This window comes from Athene noctua, chromosome 20, assembly GCF_965140245.1.
Source record: "Athene noctua chromosome 20, bAthNoc1.hap1.1, whole genome shotgun sequence".
In the NCBI taxonomy this organism is placed as follows: Eukaryota; Metazoa; Chordata; class Aves; order Strigiformes; family Strigidae; genus Athene; species Athene noctua.
In genome coordinates this window covers 7350012-7371210 of record NC_134056.1, presented here as the reverse complement: position 1 = coordinate 7371210, position 21199 = coordinate 7350012, and the positions used below count along the sequence as shown (strand labels likewise).

Below are 21199 nucleotides of genomic sequence, written 5' to 3'. Positions count from 1 at the left end.
GGGCGGCTACTGTTCCTGTTCTATTTCAGTGTTGTCATTGCAATGGAGAGGTCTTGGAAGCCCTTATTAGCTGCCATCCAAAGCTGGTAAATGCTTTGGAGAGTAGGGAGGGAGTTGGTATCAAATATATTTCTCTACCTAGTTTTGATTGAGGTGAGAGAAGGCAGCAGATAAGTGCTCGGCGGAGGAGGAGCTGGGGGCTGGGGGAGTTTGCATGTGACACCGTGGGCCTCTGAGAATGATGTAAGAGGGAATGATTAAAATAGAAGAACTGGACATGAGTCAGATCTTGAAACCCTTCCAGGGAAGTTAAGTTTTGCAGAGCTGTGAGGGACATGGTGAATCTGTCGTGGAAACAGCTGACTCCCCCTCCCGCTCTGCTCTCCCTGCAGCGCATCAGCAATGTAGGAGGCGAGCGCGTTTCTAACGTATGGGCCCTGGCGAGCTCTGGAGCAAGGAGAAGGTTGGGGGTGGGCTAGGGGGAGAATTACGATTAAAGTACAGTGCACTAGGGAGACTGAAATAACATGAGTCTGTACGTCTCCGGATCTGCTGCCTGTTTTAGAGGTAGGCTGGAGGCCTGGAGCTGAAGCGGCCAGTTGCTTAAACTCAGTCTTGTCCATGCGGTGGCTGAAAAGAATGGCTTTTTATGGTGTTTTTGTAGATTTTTATGGTGTTCAGTTTAGCAGCTGGCAAAAAAAAAAAAAAAAAAAAAAGGATAAAAAAAGGCCCCGTTGCTGTGAGGGCAGCAGGGCTGTGCTCCACACTGTGCTGGGGGAAGGAATGAGAGAAGCTGTTGTTATGCTCTATCTTGGCATGCACGGGCAACATATCAGTCCTAGTTCATCTTTAGAAAGGAGATGTACTGTCACTGAAGGAGGTAACCCACAGGAAGAGGAGATACAGCTAGTCATCATTCAAGAAGCACCAAGCTGAAAGCGATACGATTTTCTTATGCTGTGGGAGCTACAATCAGAAGTGTCTGCACTGCAGATTGTATTGAATTTCAAAGAGTGTAATATTTTCAGAAGTTCTCAAGCCCTGTTAAAGAAAGAGACTTAAAGGGGAAATTTCAGGAAATATATCCAAAGAGCTTTGAGAAATTTTTTTGTCCATCTTTGTTACTGATGTGTGCTTGTATCTCTTTTCATGTAGAGTATCTCTGCTGCACCAGCTGTCCTATCTTATGCCTGATTTTTGCTTACAATATGTTTTATTAGTAGTATTATTTCAAAAGAAATAGAAAGGAAGGAGCAAAGTTTAGTTCCGAGACATACTTAGTAGTTCTTGGGTTTGTCTGAGGTCTATTCACAGTTTAGCCAAACACAGCTGAGGTTTCCTTATATTTTTCTGAGAACCTGCCGGTGCTGCTGGTCCCATGCCTGGAGCTCAGCTGAACACTTGGAGCCTTACCATGGCAGGTACCATGCAACCACCTCATGAAAGAAAAGCCCTGACCCAAAGGGTCCATCAGTTTGGATTAGGAAACAGCACAGGATCAGGCCATCCCCAGGGCTGGAGCATGAGCAAGTCATTAATACCACAAACAGGCATTTTGGCTTCCCTACCTGTCTAGCTGTGCTCATCATTACTGTTCTTTCTTTTGTCCTGCTATAGCTTGTGTTTGTGAGTGACACACAGCTGTGTCCCACCAGCTGGTGGGTGCCGTGATGGGAGTCCCAGCCAGCCTGCTAACCTCAGGCAAGGGAGGCAAACACCTCCTGACAGCACCAGCCCTGCCATCAGGCTTTGCACAGCCTTTGGCAAGCACCCATGTGTTGCTGAAGTGCTGCTCGGAGGAGATAGCTTGACAGGTGGAGCAGACCATGTCCACAGCAGGCACAAAGGGAGGGTTTGTGCTCAGGACGTGTGGCCGGGAAGGCTGATCCCTCGACCTGTAAGGATGGCTGGAGCCTGACAAGGCAAGGTGGGGAGAACCTGCATTGCTTGGTGACTGCACAGGAGGAGGAAGAGGATGTGGGACGTGGTTTCTCCCCATGGCATGCAACTTCAGATAAGTTGTTTGGCTGTTCTTGGCTGTGTGCAGAACAGGGATAACACCCTCAGCTCTCCTTTGAGCTCAGTGGCTGAAACTGAGCATGCAAACACCAAGGATTACTGCTCAGATGTCAAGGAAGAGGTGCTATAAAGTGGCACGTGGATTTTTAGTATTAGGGATCAGTGCATAGGTGAGTTCAGATTTCTCCCTTCCCTCTGCCTGTCAGCCACAGCGTGGAGGTTGTAAGAGCCAGCAGTGATCTGGCAGCCACTCTAACATAGTCTCAGTATTTGTTGTGAGCATCAATGCAGTGGCAAGCTGCCGAATCTGGCATCCGTTTTCCATGAGCTGACCACAGGCGGGGTCCCCCTTGCCAGCTCTCAGCTTGTAACGCGGCGGCGCCTTCTTGCCAGGCTGTTTTTCATGTCTGCTGTCTTCTTCCATGTTGACTTATAAAGTTAATGTCTTAACTCCTGCCTCCAGTGAACACCAAGTCTAAATATATTCTTTTTACTTCATCTGATATGCTGTTAGAAGTACATGTGATACCCCTGCACTCCCCACCAATATGGGTAGGCTGTTGCATCGTATGAAAAGGCATTGACTTGTGGGAGACACCAGATAGCAAAAAGCAGGGCTGCCTTTGGGTTAGAAAGGTTTCGTTTTACAGCTTCCCCCAACCTTTTGATATATGGTTAAGATAACTTAGTGGTGAACGTAAGTGCATCGGGCTTTGCCAAGTTACACAGTCTCAGCTGTTGTCCGTGCAAACAATGGGGGAACATGTTTTGCCATGTGTCTGGAAAGGCTGGCATAACCGCAAATTGCTGAGAAAATAAATTTTGCTCCTCTCTGTAGGGACTGAGATGATAAACAGCTCCTCTCTTCTTGCTCCAATCTTTTCTCTGCTTTGGATGCAGCTGAGGTCCTTCCTTGCATTTGGAGTGAAGCAAGCGAGAGTCTCCTGCACCACACAAGTTGAGATTTGGGAAACTGGTAACGGCATTTCGAAGTACCTCTTCTTTAATGAATAATTGCCAGTTTACTTGAGTGGGCTCCCTGGGGGTGCAAAGAGGCAGCCCATATGGCTTTTCTCATAAGAAATATGACATAGGCATACACCCTAAGAGCTCTCACCTACAGCACTGAGTATCATGTCTCACATGAGCTGCTAAGGGTCCAGCTGTGTCTCTTTTGTCACTGAGACCTTGTTACCTACCAAGAAAAAAGGAGGAAGAATGGAGCTATACTTCTCTTTAAACACTGAGAAAGGTTTTAAAGAAATAATGTAATTGAAATTGAAAAATGTCTAAAGGAGTAGGGATAAACTGTGGTTTCCCACTTAGCTAGGTGGTAGTTCAGTGTGTTGGTCCACAAGGTCCATTTCCTAAGATTGGAAAGAAATGGGAATGATTTTTTAACTGATCCTAAATGATGTTTTCTGTATATATCCTCAGCAAATAAATATTTACTTTTCCACATGCCTCCACTGCTCAGGTCTGATTCACCTGAGCACTTGGTGAACTCATCCTCCAATCCATAAAGCATTCCTTCCTAGCTGGTGTCCCAGTTCAGGTTTAGCTTTAGGCCCTGTGCATACAGAGATGTACTTTCAGATGTGGCCAGCTAAAGTTAGTGGTAAAATGTGCAGGCTGAGGACCTATTTGTACAGGTAAATCCAGAAGATGAGCTGCAGGAAGAAGCATGTGAGAGTTGATGGACAGGACTTGGGTAGCTTGTTCTGTCTTCTGCCCAAACCCCAGCATAGCACCAAAATGTTTGGTGCCTTCTTCAGGAACTGATTGACTAAAATATATATATATATATATATATATATATATATATATATGCTTTTAATAATTTTATTTGTATGAAAAGTCAAGCAGAGGTTCTGAAAATTAGTAATCAAAAAACCTCTTCTGTTATGGAGAGTGTTTTAGCCCATGAATTGGCTTTTTCCTGTTAGCCATCTAAGTAAGTTCTCTGCTATAATTTTTCTTTATTAACCTAAATTTTTAAAATAGATTTGGTTTTAGCAATCAGTGACTTTTTTAATGCTTAAGTTGGACACTGAAATGTGGCAGCTGGTCTCTCCTCCCCTCTGGGCCTGGTTCCCCACTTTGAAATGCAGGCGTGAGCCCAGAGCAAATGTGACCATCTCTTTTTGGCCCAAGTTGTGTTCCACATGTCTGGAGTTTCCCAAATCTCCGTGGTGAGGTGTTTGCATGGTTACTTACAGCTCTGATATCAGCACATGTTCCTACGTTCATGATTACCTCATTCAAATAACCTGGCAAGGCTGACAATATTAGCATGTATTTAATTTTTTTTAACAATGGGCAAAACAAAGTACTGAAAACACAGGGAAAAGGGTTTAAAGGGTGCCAAGGCCCATAACTTTTACTGAAAGAAACAAACACAAAGATAGCTTGTTTCCAAGAATGTCCCTAAGTGACTTGTCCATCGTCATCCAAAAAGCTTGTGAAGAATTGAACCAGGGTCTCCTAAGCACAAGAGCATCTTCCTTCCTTCAGGGAAACGTTCATTCATAAAACAGATCAAAGCCCCGAAAACGTTTTCATTAGAAATTATAAAGGAAAATAATGCAACTATCACTTCTGAGTCTAAAAACAATTCAATCACCAAAGCTACTTGACTTTCTTAAGAAGGATGCTACATGATTTGGAAATCTTGGCTGTAAATAATTAGGAGCAGTGGCAGATTTGGTGCTCTTCAGCATTAGGTAACTGGGTCTGTGTAATCTGCGCTCTGTTAGAGCCCCACAGATGGGGAAGAGCTCATATGCACGCCTGAAAGGAACAAAGCCAATGGGCAAGAGGGTGGAGGGGCTGTCAGTGAACTTTAAGGATGTTTGGTTGAAGGGGCTTCAGGGGGCTTTTGCTCATGTTTGGGTGGAACGGGCTGTCCTGGAGGGCTGTGCTCCCACAGTTGGAGGGATAGTTGTGTTTAAATGCCATGAAATCTTTATCCAAAGAGGATTTGACTCAGAGCTGTGAAGTGTCTGAGGGAGAGAAAGCAAACCTCCCTTCCAAAGTGACAAAGGAGCAGAAGTGCAGCAGGACCATCAGTCCTGTACCCAGCTGAGGATGGCATCTCCCTTCTTTGCAGGGATGAAAGCTGTCACAGTTCCAGGTCTAGACGGAGCAGAAGGCAAAGGCTCCTGCAGAACTGCCTGTATGAAAGCTAGTGAGCAGGCACGCAGGGAGCAGAGGGTTTGCCAGGCTCCCTCGAGGGTGATGCTCGCCGCTCCAGGAACCAGCGCTGGGTCTGAGCCAGCCCGTTTGCCTTCGCGCCCACCTGCGGAGGGGCTCACGTCTGCGCTCTCCACCAAGAATGCTCTCACAGCGCAAGCTGCCAACATAAGCTACACTTGTTTATTTTATTCTCCTTTTTTTTTTTTTTTTTTCCCGTGAATGCCTTCTCTCACCTTCAACCCTGCTTCCCCACCACCACCTTTTTTTTTTTTTTTTGTGCGTCAGAATTGTTTGACTTGCAAGCTCCATCCCTGGGGAGACTCCTGGGCAGTGATTCACCTGGCCAGAGCCAACTGGCAAATAGAGTCTTTCGCAGACAAGACAGGAGGGCTGGTTGGTTTGAGCAGCTTCACCTTCAGCCAACAGGAAAATAAAATCCTATTTTTGGAGAAGGATTCTGTTGGCCTGAAGACCTGCCAGGATTCCTCGGAGCAGCAGCTGCCAGACTGCCTCCCTTACTCCATCAGGGAAAGTGTTTTAAACTGAATCAGATGTTGTATACATACAACACACCCACCCACATGCGCACACCTGAAAAGGCCTTGGGGAAGCAAAGGACATGGTGTATCTCACCCATCTCTGCTTCCTCGAGGACAGCTGGTTCCCAGGACAAGAGAGAAGAAGTGGTGGCAACTGCTCAGACCAGGAGCAGCCCTTTGGCTGACAACAGCAAGAAAGGGCAGGCCACTCTGTTTTAAGCAGAGGAAGAAAGGAAGGGGAGGTGGAGGGGGATGTAATCCCCTGATGCAGGGGGAGCTGGTTCCAGTGTCTGTCTAGGTCTGGTTGTTCTCAGCAGGAGTCTCCTGGCATATGAAAGGATGCCCTTTGCAGGGAGTGTGGATGGAAAGGAATTCAGGCACTGTTGTAGGATCTCAGAGATTTAGTTTTGAACTTCTTAGTGTTCCCTGGGATAAATCAGCTTGTCTCTCTCTGTCTCAGTTCCCTCTCTAATAGTGGTTCCTCTGCTTTACCGAGTGCGGTGCAACCACCGTAAAGCTCTGCTTGGGGTGGTGGGGACAGAAGAGCACAGAAGCACCCGGATCTTGCTTAATGCAAAGTATCTGCTTGTATGCTTTTTCTCCAACTCCTTCTCAAGCTTCATCTTGCTTCTTTCATTGAACTTCTTCAGACAATGTGAAAACCATTCAGTTGGACTTTTTTCCCAACCTCCTCTCTGTATTTCCCAGCTGTGAGACAGTGCCAAAAGTTTTGTCATACCTGACTTCAGCCACTGTGGAGGAGCACCCTGCTGGCTTTTGGCCAACAAACAGAACTTGTTAGTCGAGCATTTTCCTCCTGAGCGCTGCTGTTTGCGATCCCTTCCCAGTCCTGGTCCTTCTCTGCATGTCCCCTCTCTCCCACAGAGCGGGCAGGATGCATGGCTCAGTATTTTTCACCAGGGTGTTTTTCTTTGCCGTCCCAATTCTTGAGCATAATTTCCAGGGAACCATCCTTCTAGAAAAACAGCTGCACCCTGAAAAATGGTGGATTTTCTGTACCAAAAAACCCCTCTGCACTCCCGTTAGGGAGGTCAGAGGACTCTGAATGTGCTGGGCTCTTTAATCTCTTTCACAAGTCTCCTGTAATGGACTGCCAGTTGCGACCTGCCTGTCGGCCAGCACCATAAAATGAGCTTCCTGCCCCTTGTGTTCTCCCTTCGTTTGGACTCCTCAAGCTGCTGGCGCAGTGCACGGGAGAGGAGAGGTAGTAGTGCTTACAGGAATGAAACAAATGGGATAACAAAGTCCACTTGTAAATCCTAGGCTGCTTGTTTCAGTTGAATAGTTCTAGTTTTGTTCCTGGGGAGCATCTCTGTCCTTTTAGGCTCAGGCAGGAGGGGAGAGGCACTGAAAAAATAGCTTTTACAGACATGTGAGATGTCCCAATAAATTAGGACACTGTGGTCACTGGAACTGTTATTGTGGTTTAAACTGCTACTGCTTACCCCATGGAAAGAAAGTGCTTTCTTTTTCATTAGGGGCTTATACGATTGATTGTTTCCTGCTGTGCACAGGACTGTGTTGGGATGACTTTCACAACCTGGTTTGGGTCTTTGAAGACTGTATGGATACTGAAATATCCTCCTTCATGCCACAGCCATCGGCCTTGGTCTCATTCAGTGCGCAAAAGACTCTTAATACTTGTGTTGCCAAGCTCAGATATTGGGCTAGGATGCCTGGGGTTAGTTGAATTGAAGCTGCTCTTTCCATTTGTCTCCTCCTCGGGGTTTGTTTTACAGCTCAGGCCAAGAAGTACCAGGGGACCACCCACCACCACGGAGATCTGTGAGCCCAGGCTGGGAGGGTGCTCTGCCAGCGGAGCAGATGGCGTGTTAAGGACAATCAGGTGTTGGCAAGGACACGGCTGTGCTGCCGAGTGTTGTCTTGGGCCTGCCTGCTGGAGCAATGATGCCAGCCCACACTGCTCTGGGTTTTCTTCTCGGTTTCCTCCCACTTTGTCCCTTTTCCATCCCATCTTGAGGATGGGCAGAAACCCTAGTTCTGCAGGGAGAGCCACAGTGTGCTGTGAACAGGTATTGCTGTCAGAGCTCTTGCTTACTGAGTCGCATTGGCCAAGTGACCTCAGGTGCTCAGCACTCCGCCTTCAAAACACAGGGACAATCTGGTTTTTTAAGTACTTGGAGATCTACTGTTGGAAAGCCTGTGTAAAAGCTAGGATTTTATTAACTGTTACCAAGTGCCTCAGATCTCCTATGTCTTTATCTTTAAGCAGAGAGGTTAGTACTAGAAACTGAGGCATAAAGAGAGATTAGTGGGAAACATATGAATTTAAATAGTTCTTTATCTGGGTACTTTTATTCTGGCAGAGGAGTACATTGTTTATATCATGTTGGAAGAGATTTAAATCAAATTTAGAAAATGCTTTTAGTCTGGAGCAAGCATTCCTCCAGATGATATTATGCTGCTGCAGCAATATTGATTTAATTGTACTATTCAAAGTAGTAAAACCTTCCCACATTGGCGAAACCTTAGCTTGACAGAAGACGCCTCAGCAGCCCCAGGGCCAGGCTGCTCAGTGACATCCATGGGTCACTCTGTGCCCAGCTCTGCCCCCTGAGAAAGGAAAGATGCAGCTGGGAGAGTGCTGAAGGCTGTGACTGAAATCTGCAGGAGCGTAAGTACAGTATCAGTCTATGCACACTCATATTTTCCTTGGCAAGTCGTATGACTGTAAACAGCAAAATATTCCAAGGCAGTCATTTTATTTTTTTTCCCTGCCTGAGCAATGAGTTTTCCCTACACAACTCTCTTCTGATCTTATTGATTCAGCATGTAGGAGAGGTGTTTTTCCCCTTTTTCTCATTAAAGAAAGTTGAGCCCCCCCACCTTCTTGTTACATTTGACGTCTTTGTCTCTAGATGGCAGAAGGCTGTTTCCAGTGGTTGCTTACCACAGTGTCTTGGCATGTGCACAGGCTTGAGGGATGTAGTGCCCAGCTGGAAAAAGGCAGACAACTTTCCCATTAGCACTGATGCCCATAAAACATAAGTACTGAATCCAAGCAGGCAAGTGACAGCTTGTGTCCATTCCGGAATGCTGTAGGGAATTAGTACCAAAGAGGCGAAATGCTGGCTCTGAAGTTAGTGACAAATTTTGCTTGTCTTAACCAGGTCTCCCATCTCTCACCTTAGATTTGACCAGTTATCTTTTTTACCTGACTAGGAATTGTGAACCATTAAAGGTGAAGGAAGGTCTTGGATGATATCTTTGACTGCAGAGCTTCCCAGTGTAGTTTTCAGTTCACTGTGATCGTTTCAATTTTCAGTGTTGCTGATGGGTTTCTAAATAGCGTGTTGCTGTTGGCTGTTGTATTTTGCTTCTCTCAGGTTTGTTTTTCCGAGGTAACCAGAGCAGTGTACAGGGGAGCAGGCAGGAAGAGAGAGCATCCTTCTGGCTCAGCAAGGTCCATCCTCTCCCTGTCTGCTTCATCCCTGTCTCTTAAACTCTTGGCTAGCCGAGGACGTGGTTGTGCTGTCCTTTGTATCTCATGGTCTGGTGGAGCCAGAGAAGGGTGTAAGGCAGTTTTACTGTGAACTCCTAGTTTGAGTCAGAGGTGACGTACCCACTAGCAGTTGCAGCTTGGTGTGTCTCTGGAGCACATCTTCTGGTGTAGCCTCATCTAAGCAATACTGCTAACTCTCCAGGAATGCTCCACCGTAAACAGAAGAGGGAGCAGGGATGATTGATTGGAGCTTTGCTTCACAAGTTCCTACTCTGAACTGAAGCACAAAGGTAAATGCTCTGCCTAGGAAGCCTTTTATATGTAAACATATTCCTTAGTTTTCTGTGCAGGTACCACAGTCAGAATAGTGTGGAAAATAAAGCAGGATTTTAGCCCTGTCTGAATTAACCAAGTCTAGGAGGCAGAGCCTGAGGTTATGCTCTGTCCATGGGGAGCTCCTCTAGCAGACAATGATTTCCCTTCTGGCTCAGAGTCAAAAGAGGTGGGTGCCATGTCATATTTTATCTCATTCTATCTTAAGCGACATGCAAGATAAAGAAGTGGAGTCACGGCATTCTTACCTCAGTGTCACAGCCTCACCAAAGCACTGCAGCTGAAGTTCAGAGTAGCCCTGAAGCTGCTGATGTTTGAGCTGATCCCTGCCAGTCCTTTCCTGAATGAAGTTCAAGTTCAGGGGAAAATTGAGCCCAATCCATCTTAAGCTCAACTGCATCCTCCTTGAAAATGTCAGTGTAGTGACTGAGAGGGTTTAGCAACCACAGAGGTTGTATTACCCCTCTGCTGAGCTCTTTCTGAGAGAGACAGAGCACAACAGGACAGGGAAGAGCAAGCTGCTGTATGATTTGTTTGTAATAGGGAATTGGGGGGGTCTTAGGGGAGCACAGGGTCTGTCTAAGAGTGTGACAGAGAACATGTCACACCAACATGTTCTGGCTCTGGCTCAGGATCTCCACTGCCTTTTCTATAATTGCTTGAAGTCTTCCAAATTTGTATCAGATATAATGAGATGAAGAAGGTTTTTGTGGTGACTTTTTCATGTAGTAAACATGGTCTTTCACAGCTCTGGGGTGTGGACTGTAATGAGCTTGGAACCATTTGTTCCTCTGGCAAGCTGAAAGGTCGTGAGTGCGTTGGAGTGAATTCACCAGGCATCTTTGATCAGCTCCATTAAGCATCTGCATGGGCTCCAACAGGCATTATGCTATTCGGCTATCCTATGAGAAGGGGGTACCATTAAAATGATTGTGTTAGTAGACAGGATTAAATAATTCAGACTGACAATCCATTTTTGAGGATAGTCATTGCACAGAGGTTTATGAATTCTTCCAGAATGTAAGGGATTTGGGATTGACTTTTAAGAAAATACTGACTTTTAAGAGAGTATCCTTTCAGTAGGATATTTCTTCCTGAAAGAGGATAGCAATCTGTCATGGTTTGAGCCCACCACACAAACCCAGCACAAAAGCATTGTATCTTTAAATACAGTTTGGTTTTCCAAATATGGGATTATCATTTCACGTGTAAACTGCACAACATAATCTTCAGGGCTGCATATTCCTTGTTGGACACCCTGGAGTGCTTGGGTGAACCAAAAGGAGGACAGAAACACTGATTTCCACCCCTTCTTTCTGCTATGCACAGTCGTGTTGTCTTTCTGCATGATACTGCAAAAGCCTTGCCCGCCAAATGAAGCATGCCCGGGGCTGACAACTGCTGCTAGGAAAAGGCACGGCTGATTGAGGGCTGGACAGAGCCTGCAAGACAAAATGTGAACAAACCAGGTCCAGCAGCCTCAGTGTTGGGTGCTTTTCATAGCATGGCCAAGGAAAAAGCCTTCCTGTCTCCTCACTGATTCTTCCTCTCAAGGCTCCCGTTAGTTAATGTGCAGCTCATGACTGAGCCTTGTAAACGGTACTTCTAGTTACCCTTCACTGGCCCCAGGAGAGAGCAGTGAATCAGAGCTTTTGGCCTCGTAGAGCTTCTTGCTGAGCAGATGTGCTGGTGGAGCAATGGTTTGGATGAGGACAAGCTGGCTGGTTGGCCCACGCTTCCTCATGAACCTGCTGCCTACCAAAGTGCTGCACTGAGTGCGGGGGGAGCAGGTTTTAAGCTGACTGTCTTTACAGCAGGGTGCATCCATAACTAATACTTGTCTTTGCCTCCTCTCCTCAGGGTTTTCCTGGTGATTTTGGGGAACGAGGACCTCCAGGCATCGATGGGAACCCAGTAAGTTGATTTTTCCTTTTTCTATTGCAGTAGACAGCACACTGTACTGCATCGTGCTAGTTGGAGTGCAAAGAAGCTTTTGTTTGGTGGCAGCTGCTAGCATTTTGGTTTTGTCCCTCCTGAAAAACAAATGTACATCCCTGCCCTGCTCAAGCACGCTGCCAACTCCCATGTTCAACTCAACATCCTGTAACTGTCAGGTCATCACGTTGCCATTTGCTCTCCCTCTCCATCTATTGCCTTTCTTGCATCGGTCTTGATAGATGCTTTCTCATCCTGAAGATATGACTAGAAGAAAAATCAAGAGAGAAAAGGTAGGGATGTTGCTCCTGATGAGCAGGCAGTGGTTGGAACATGTTCTTTATACCACAGGGCCTGATGCAAAGCCTGTGACAGCCACAGGAATCACCTTGTTGACTGGTGTACGCTGGATGAAGCTTTGTGTGAACATAGCAGGGAGACTTGGGCCCACAGACACAGGGATGTATCATCATGAGGCACCACAGGTGGCTACTTGAGTGCACATGAACCCTAAGAGGAGGACCCCATGTACTCAGTTGTGTAGAGGTCTGAGGTACATAAAGAGACATGTTCTCCTTTTCACCACGTTTCATTGTGTGATGCAGGTTAGCAAGCTGGTACCACCTGGTTTACATCTCACTAACCTGTAGAAGCTTCTAAAGTACCCCAAGCTCAAGCTCAGTACCTTTCCTCATCTGAAGTGAACGTTAATACTGGTTCAAGAAGTGCCTGATTCCTGGCTCCGGTGTCTTGGGAGCACTGAGAGACAGACACCATAGCCCAGGCTTCTGCTGCCCTGCCCCATGCTTCAGCCGGCCCTGGGACTGCAGTGGGAGAAATCTCCAGGCTCCTGAGTTTCTGGCTGTTCTCTGGCCTTCATCTGACCCCTTCTGGCTTTCTATGGGATGTGTCTCCTGGGAATTGGGTCAGGATGGTCACAGCAACCATTTAGGCAGCTGGATGCTGATAAGGTTTATTTTGCTCTGCTCTTGTAGCGCTTAATGCTAAACAGTTGGGTATGTGCTGTGTTTTCCACTACTCACAAAACATGCCCTTGTGGACTGCAGAAGTTCTCAGATGTGTTAATTATTCTAAATTAATTTCTGAATTACTTTGCTGGTTCTCCCTCAATTAGCATGTGAGCAGTACTGATTCATCTTTGATGTTCCTGCTGTCTTGGTTATTCACCCATAATCACAGTGCTGCTCTTGGTGTTTGATGGAATGATTTATTTCAAGTAACCCACTTCGTGTGTGTCTTCAAGTTCGCATTTGTCATATATGCAGCATAAAATCTATTTTCACAAGCGACTCTAATCACCAAGCCAAGCTCAGCTACACTCCAGCCTTTGTGGGAATTCAGCGCAGGAGTCACAAATGCAGTGAACTGAAAGAATTAGATTCTCAAGGAATACTTCTGCAGGACTTTTCCCATCCTTCAGTCAACTTAAGCCATGGGTCAGAGTGGAATCAGTAGTCCCAAAGTAGATGACTTTCCAGATAGTATTGCTATTTCCAGCCAGTCCATCAGGAAGAGCAGGAATACTGGAGGTCAGAAAGACTTTTTTTTTCCAAATAACTTGTTTTGTTTTCTTTTAAATTTGCAAGTTGTCTAAACCCCATTCAGAAGATGTGTTCAATGTTAGCTGAATGCCAGTTCCCAGAGCATCGGAGAGAAGCAAATGTCCCTTTCGTTAATTCATCCAGAAGGATTGCTTTTCTTTCATCTTATCAACAGCTTTTAAATATTAATGTGCCTTGGAGATTGTAGAATGAAAACAGACTGTTTCGGCTGACTTAAAGGGAGGTTCACAGGGTCACAAGTGGAGTCACAGACGCAGAAAAATGCCAGAAAGTCTGTTTGTGGAACACACAAACATGCCGAGTTTGCTAGGTGGAGTATGCAGCTAAATTGTAGGCAGGCGGGCAGGCTGCCACGGGTCCTGAACTGCCCCATCCCCTGATCCGCTGAGCCCTTGTGCTGCTGCTGCCTCTGCTGTTGCATGGGGATGGCTGAAGCCGACAGCCTCTGATCTTCTTTCCGTCCCCTCTGGACAGAGCAAAGACTCTTCCAACCACAGGGGTGTTTTTCCCTCCTACCAACTTGCTTAGAACTGTTGAGCCATCACATTCCAGATCCCTGTTCCCGGAGTGCTTTAGTCACTCCAATTAGTCTCTTAATCACAGGAATTAGACATGGGAAAGGACTGTTGATTCATCTCCTTGTCTCTTGTCCCAGTGCCCAGTTCATGCGATGAAAAATGGAGAATAGAGCCCAATTTCCCTCTCAGGTCAGGGACCAGCTTGACTGATAGAGACAAAAGTGCACCTGTAAGTCCTCCATTTCTCAGGCCAGGGAACAGCTCAAATTAATTAGCTCTGTCTGCATCTTCCGGAGAGCCCACCCCCTCTTCTTCCAAGAGGAAATCCTCTTGCATTAGATGTAAGACCATGTGTTTCCATATTTACCCTTCTCTTGAGGAATACCCGCATGACGTAACTCAGAAGTCTCGGCAGTCCCTCCTCTGCAACTGGTGGGACCAAGAGCCAACCATCCACCCAGTCTGCATCCCAACCACCCTCGGAGCCTGCAGAGCTTACTGGGAAACCCAGGCCACTGTGCAGCTCCTGTGCTCAGCATTCCTGGGGATATTCCCTCTTCTTGTTGAGCCTAGTAATGCCAGGCCTCATCTAAAAGCTTGAAACCGACCTTATTACAGTAGTTCTGAGGACACAGAAATCCCACCCATGAGGAACAATTGCTCCACAGATGTCCCAAGTATGCAGGAAAGGAACTGGCCATAAAAAAGCAATTTTAGGCGGGTTGAGATTATGAAACGCTTTTTGTGTGTGCTTGCCCAATAGTCCTTTACTCCACTTCCCATAAAATAAACACACGTAACCCTTTACCCAAGGAGGCTGAGCACGTTTAGTCACGTTGCGTCCCCTTCTCTTTCATTCTTTCACTAGGCAAATCTTTCCATAAAAGGGGAGCTTTATTGCACTGGAGGGGACTCCACCAGATGTGCACCATAAACTGAGTTGGTTTGTCAGAGAAAGTAGCCAGTGTGATCCAGAGCAGGGGTAGGGTTGTCTGAGCCAACGGGAAGTTTAGTATTCCAATGCACTTGTTTTGAGAGGCCCTGTTGGAGACAGAGGTGTGAGAGCAGGTCCTTGCCCTGACAAGCAACCCTCTGTCAGTGCAGCAAGGGAGCGGGTGATGCACTGAGGAAGACGTGGGGACAGGCTGTGAGCATCACGTGACTACTAAAGTACTTAGGGACCTAGATAAGTGATTTCTGTGGGTCTGACACAGCTTCTTTGCTGCACTTCACCAGGAAATGCCATCAGGCACCTGCTGGCACTCCTGGCATCCGCATGTCTTTGGAAAGCTGACAGGGAAGGACTTTGTGATGAAGCAGAGATTTCAAACCAGCCCCACAAACCTAGACAGCAGTCTGTCCCTCGAAATGGTGAGCTCTGAGGTGCTCTTGAAAAGCTTCTAAGAGGAGCTGGCACTTTCCAAAATGCCCTGCTCGGGAGCGGTCTGTAAGAGATGGCAAATGGGCACAAAGCCCAGGATGAAATCTCTGCAGTCCATCTCCTGATCTCTGCAGTGTGATTTAAAATTACATGTCCTCCAATCACGTGCTCGGAGCTCCCCACTCCAGGGACATTGGTGCTGAGCCACCTCCCTGCAGACAAGCTGCAGCCTGAAAGCTAGGGGATTTTTCTGAAAATTAAAGAAATGTCTAGCTGATGGTCTGGGCAGGAGCCCAGATGGATGAGACAGAGTGCAGAGAATGTTGCTGGTTCCCCACCTTAAACCAGCTCTTAGATCAGGAGGAGCAGCCTCGGAGCAGCCTGAGTGCCAAACACACTCCCAGGGCCCATCAGCCAGCACCAGGAGCTGACATACCCTCTCCGCAAATTATCCAGTTTAATTTTCATCCAAGCCCTCCTTTTCTTCGAAGTTGTGTTGTTCCTGAACCACTCCCCAAACCCTCACCTTTCCCAGTGCTTAAGCAGCAGCTTTCCTTTCCTTCCCCCTTAGCTTTGCTGTCCCTGGGCCCTCTCCCTGCCTTGGGCCCTCTCCCTGCCTATGCCTTCACCTCACCTGGGGCAGGCTCCCACCCGCTCGCCTGCCTGCACAGTGAAATGCTTCTTTTATCCAGCCTGCTCCTGGGAGGGGAAGGCAGCCCTGCAAATAGCTGCCAAACAACAAGCAGCCCTGTGTCTGGAGAGGATGTGCTCGCTAAGATGGAAGCTCTCGATTGCTTTGGCTGGGGAAGGGGCTGGGGGGGGGTCGGAAGGGGGAGGGACATTCTTTTCACTTTCCTCAAGTTCTTGAAACACTGAGCTGCCTTTCAGCCTCTGTTTGTCTACAAAGTGTCCGTAACCATGTCGGTTTGTCTTTCCTTTTAGGGAGAATTGGGAGCCCCAGGTCCTCCTGGAGTCCTTGGACTCATTGTAAGTACAAAAACAAATGGAGATCTGGCTTCTCAGGGCTTTAACCCTTTCAGCCTGCATAACTACGCACAGATTTTCTTCTTCCTGTGGCAGGGCAGTGAACAGGGCGACTGTTTGTATGGGGGAGGCGTGACATCTGGGGAGAGAGGAGGTTGCCTGGTAGACTTGGGAGGTAGAGGAGGGCAAACCCTTTCTAAGCAAAAGGGGACAGATTAAAGGTTTGCTGTTAGTGCCCTTATTCCTAGATAACTGGCCCTCTTGATAACATTTATTAGGGTATTTCTTCAAAGGTGCAATATTCATTCCACACCAGGATCTGTTGTCTTTTAAAAAGCAAGCCCCTGTACATAGTAACTTAAGGACATGCAGTTCTTGCTCACTGGAGAGACGGTGGGCAGGAACTGTCTGTCCCCTGGGCATACAGGAATTTTACGTGCACTCTCACCATCCCATCGCTAATGCAGGTAATTATGTGCACAGCCAAATTCCATGCTTCATTACACTCTTCCCCAGCAGGACATAAATGGCTGTAAGCATGGGTGGCAACTCATCCTCTGGCAGCTGTGCAGGGGGTTAGTCAATGCCCAGCTGAACATATTATGGTTTATTTTTAGGTCTCAGTACTTGTTTCAAGTTATTTCCTTCCATGCACGAAAAGTGGTAGGTTCTGTTAGTACTACAGCATTCTTTCGCAATGATTCCTCCTTGGCCATGATAATCTATGAAAATTTGACTAGCAGTGAAAGCCTTCCCCTATTGCCTTTCCATAGCTTAAATTACAGGAGTGTGTATGTCAACTGAGGTCAAGGCCTCCATTGCCCTAGACATCACACAAACATCACGTACCAAACCGAGAAATCTTAGACTCCATGGGGGAAAAGCAGAGAATATGGTGAACAAGTGTACCCATCTTGCAGATGGGGGATTGGGGCACAGGTGGAGTAAGGCTTCAGAAAGTTTTTTGTGGAGCCAGGATTTAGGTCTGTGTTTCCCCTTGTTAGTGGAGATGAAAGTAGCTACTTTACCGTAGCAGCAGAAAGGATGTGCACCTGCCAAAGAGCTTAAGAGGAAGATTGCTATTTAAAAGAATACGATTGAAGGTATTGTCCAAATCAGATCATATTTCTCCAAGCTTTTGGAAAGATTTATCTTAACCTGGTTGCTATTATCTCACAGATATTTGTTTGTTAGAAAGTAGAAGGTCAGACACAGTAAATGTGATTAAGGTCCTTCCAGAGATGACGGAGTCAGGTGGCTGCCTGTCCTCCCCTCCTCGCTGGCCCAGCCAGTGCCATGCTGTTCTGTGCTTGGGATCGATCACAGGGGCCAGGAAGGACAGGGTTTGCCTGGAGCTGATGTGAAACGAGGACAGACAGTGTGTAGTTTCTAACCTGCCTTTGTCATCGCGATGTTTTTGTCCCAAATTGACTGCAGCTACCCAAATGGCATCAAATTATATGTTAGGTACAACTAAACTGCGCTTTTTTTTTCCCCTGACTGGCCCCAAGACCTAGCATTGCATGTCCTAGACCAGGATTCAGCTCCATCATCAGATATTTGGAGTCTGTCACCTTCTCTGTTTAGATCCATTATGTCTCTCTACTGACACCCCAAGTTTTTGCTGGAAAAGGGTAAAAACAGCAGTTGTCCTTTTGCTGCTAAGCCTGTTTTGTCTTAAACTTTAAATATTCCTTCTCCCTTCCCATCTAGATGAAGAAATCATCATTCCTGTTGAGAGCTTCTTCCTAGCTTTACTTTTAAGGCAGAAAGCCGATCCTTTGCAATGCTGTTTTTTCAGGAATCGCTGCAGCTGTAGCAATCAGTTGCTGTCTTTCCCAGTTAATCTGTTGGTACCACTCCGAGCAGATAAAAATTTCAAACTGAGATTCAGGTCAAGCTGAGTCAGATGTTGTGCGCAACTCTTGAATTCAGGATGCTGAAGCATCTCTAGTGGGATTGATCTAAGAGTAACCTCCTCCATCCCCCTGGGGAGAAGTGGGCACATCCATCCGGCCTTCTCCTCTCTGTGGGACGGCACCAGCCTCCTTCCCCGGGGTCTGCAGCATGGGGGTCACGCTGTAGGGCGTGGAGAAGGCGGATGGGTGTTTGCTCCAGGCTGGTCCCCATTCATCGCTTCCTTCTTTCCCAGCTACAGCCACCCCCGGCGGACCGGCCGCGTTCCGGCTGCCTCCACGCACCCTGCGGGTGTTTGGGTTCACTGTCTAAGAGAGGCTGAAGAGTAGAATTAAATGTAACTAAAGTCTCTTGCTCTCCTAATTAACTGTGTGGGCAAAGCTTTGAGTAAATGCATTTCTACAAGAAGCCTTTATGCTGGGAGGTATGAAAAGGGCGTCTGTTCAGGCGGCTGTAGCCCAGCGCTCCCAGCGTGACTGCAGGCCCGAGACTGCCTACCAGAGCAGCGTTCCTTCAGCAGAGCCTGCCCTGTTTATTTACACATTGCAGGCAAGGCTGCTGCACCGTATCACTGACTCTCTTCATGGGCAGAAAGCAGTCAAAAGCCTGTTTAAATGCCGGCCACTGAAGGCTTGCTTTTGTAGGCTCACACACAGGTACACACAGCAACCCTGAGCTCGTGTGCTGCAGTTTCTCGTACAAGTCCTAGTGCATGATGCCATGCTGCCTTCTCACTGAATGGCCATGCTGATGAGACACCTCTGTCCCTATCTCCTCCTTCTCTCTCATCCCTATATCGCTTTTAGATATCAGAGCTTGGTAGTGACCCAAATTTTTTGACTATTGCCTTTTCATGCTGTTTGGACCTGTGTTCTTTATAACACACCCTCAAACTCCCTCTGGAGAACTCAGGAATACTGTGGCAGTTTCTTCCTGAGAACATGAGTAACTTCACCAAGAATAAATACACTCCAGGATTGCCTTAAACCAGTTCAGTATTTTCATTTTTCAAACAGTGGAAGAGGGAAATCAATCCATTCAGAAGTTAGGAAGAACATACGAGAAAAATTTTCTCAGATCCTACCACAGTTGCAGACTTCTAGGTGGTTTGTTAATTAATTTTCCATTATTTTGCCATTAATTTACTAGCCTGAATTCCTTACCTATTTTTTAAGTGGATCAGGACCCCAGGCTCCTGGTTTTGGAGTCTGACCACACTCCCCGGCACCTCTATCTCCTGCGGTGCAGGAGCGGGATGCTCACACATTTTCCAGGCTCCCATCGTGCTCTGCCCAACTGCCATGGCCACGCACAGGAGCAGCAGCACAGTGGGGCCAGCTGAGCTGATCATGGGGGACAGCTCACATGTCCCACGGTTAGTGTCAAGGTGCTTTGGGGTCTCTCCTTTGTGGCAAGAGCAGGATGCTAATAGGAGCTGCTCTTCTTCCCTCACATGCCTTCGAGGCAGACACCCTGTGCTTACTTAGAGGGTGTCTACACATCAAAAGTCTCTTGTCTCATGCCAGTGCTGAAATCAGGGCTGCAATTCCTCAGGGATACTGAGAAACCAGATAGGAGAGAAATTTCACACCAAGTACAGCTGTCTATTGGTTTTGCACCTAATGACTTCGGTAATTTTCTTTCTCTTACCAGGGTGACATGGGCTCTGTTGGACCGATAGGCTATCCAGGACCAAAAGGCTTAAAGGTGAGAGAATAACTGAGCTGTGCAAGCTCTTGTCCCTCCATAGGCAGGGCTGAAGATCTCACTGTTCCTCCCTTGGGTAACAGTGACTTGTCCCAGGAGAAAGGACAGGCAGCAGTGATGCTTGTCCATTGACCCAGGCACAGGGCTGTCGAACACAACGTCCCGCTGGTGGTCTGCAGTAGGTGTAAGTCAGTGGACGATCCCAGGGGCATTTTCCCTGTGTGCCTCCAGCCCATGAAGGGTGTTTAAAGAGTGTGTGATGGAGCACACTTTGGGAGCTGGCCTTGGGACTGGGCCAGGCCAGTGCTGTGGGTCTGAGCCACCAGCCCCATCAGGGACATCAGTGTCATCGGTGTCATAGACCTGAGCAAGCCTTCACAATGGCTCAGTCTCACTCTGAACTTTCTTTTCTTTTAGGGGCTGATGGGAAACCCTGGAGAACATGGACTGAAAGGTGATAAGGTGATCTGAATACTCCCTTATTGCACTGTGTTTTAATTTTGCATGTGAAACCCCCTTTCTAGCTTTTCTTTCTTATTCAGCACCATGGTACTGGTTCCGCTCTGGCTTATCTCTTTGCCCCCCATCCTCCCACCCTCCCTCCTTTCTTGATTCTCTGTTTTGGATTTTCCTTTCTTTTATGATATCTGCCCCATCCCCTTTTCCATGGAGTTCTTGTACGGATCAGTTATGCTCGGATCCTCTCTGGAGCTTCTGGCTCCCACAGATTTTGACAGTAACTCTAAGATTATCTGGTGCTTCACTGGGCTTTTATATTTTTATATTGGTTACATGATGGGATGGGGAGGAGAATGAAGACCTAACAACGCTGACAGTGAGTTTGCATTAATGCATTTGGTGGAAATGCATGATGTGACAAAGCAGCGCAGCTCACTGATTCAAGCAAACCAACTGGATCCCCAGGAAACACTGTTCTGTGTTAGGTACCTCAGGTCCTGTTCAGAGAGGCTCACCTCGGTTCAGCTTTCTGCTGAGAGGAAATTACCTTGTGTCAAACTGATATAAATCACTTTAGAAAAAGAAAAAAGGAGAGGGGCATTGATTGCAATGATTTAGTGCTGCTGGCACAAAATCATGCAGCTTGAGCTAAATCAGCATAAAGCTGTGTGTGTAAATGTCTCACTGTCATGAGAACCATCCTCCTACAGATACTCAACTGTAAGATTTATTTAGTCTGAAAGAGTGGGAGGTGCAATCATTTATTGTTGGCTCTGATTGCTCAGGAGAGCAATGGAAAATGACCATTAAGTGTATTCTCCTCCTCCTGTCTGGTGTTTTATTCTCTTGTTAGATGTTTGCTTTTAAACAATGATTTAGCAGCCCAAAACTGCACATGGGGGAAGTAGTGTCAAGCCAGTTGATTCCACTCTCGTTATATTATAGCAGCTCTTTGCCAGAGCTCCTGTGTCTGCAGTTCCCATTTCTCCCCTTTACTGCCTTTTCACTTTTGTAGAGGAAGGAGAAGGCAAGTGAAGGCCTTTTCTTTAGGGCAAACTTAAGACGTCGTAGCTGCTTTCTTGACTCAACACCAATTCCTAGAGCCCACAGACTCTTCTATCTTCTCCTTGGAATAAATGATTGAA

At 47.0% G+C, this 21199-nt stretch overlaps 1 protein-coding gene across 3 annotated transcripts in view; it reads left to right on the top strand.

The window, feature by feature from the left end:
- The window catches only part of LOC141968743 (uncharacterized), a 162154-nt gene that overhangs the window by 54723 nt on the left and 86232 nt on the right, over window positions 1–21199 (top strand). For all 3 annotated transcript variants that reach the window (XM_074923809.1, XM_074923810.1, XM_074923808.1), the window contains exons 13-16: window positions 11431–11484; window positions 15930–15974; window positions 19542–19595; window positions 20013–20057. In XM_074923809.1, the coding sequence (XP_074779910.1) occupies window positions 11431–11484; window positions 15930–15974; window positions 19542–19595; window positions 20013–20057 (198 nt within the window). The remainder of the gene's footprint in view (window positions 1–11430; window positions 11485–15929; window positions 15975–19541; window positions 19596–20012; window positions 20058–21199) is intronic.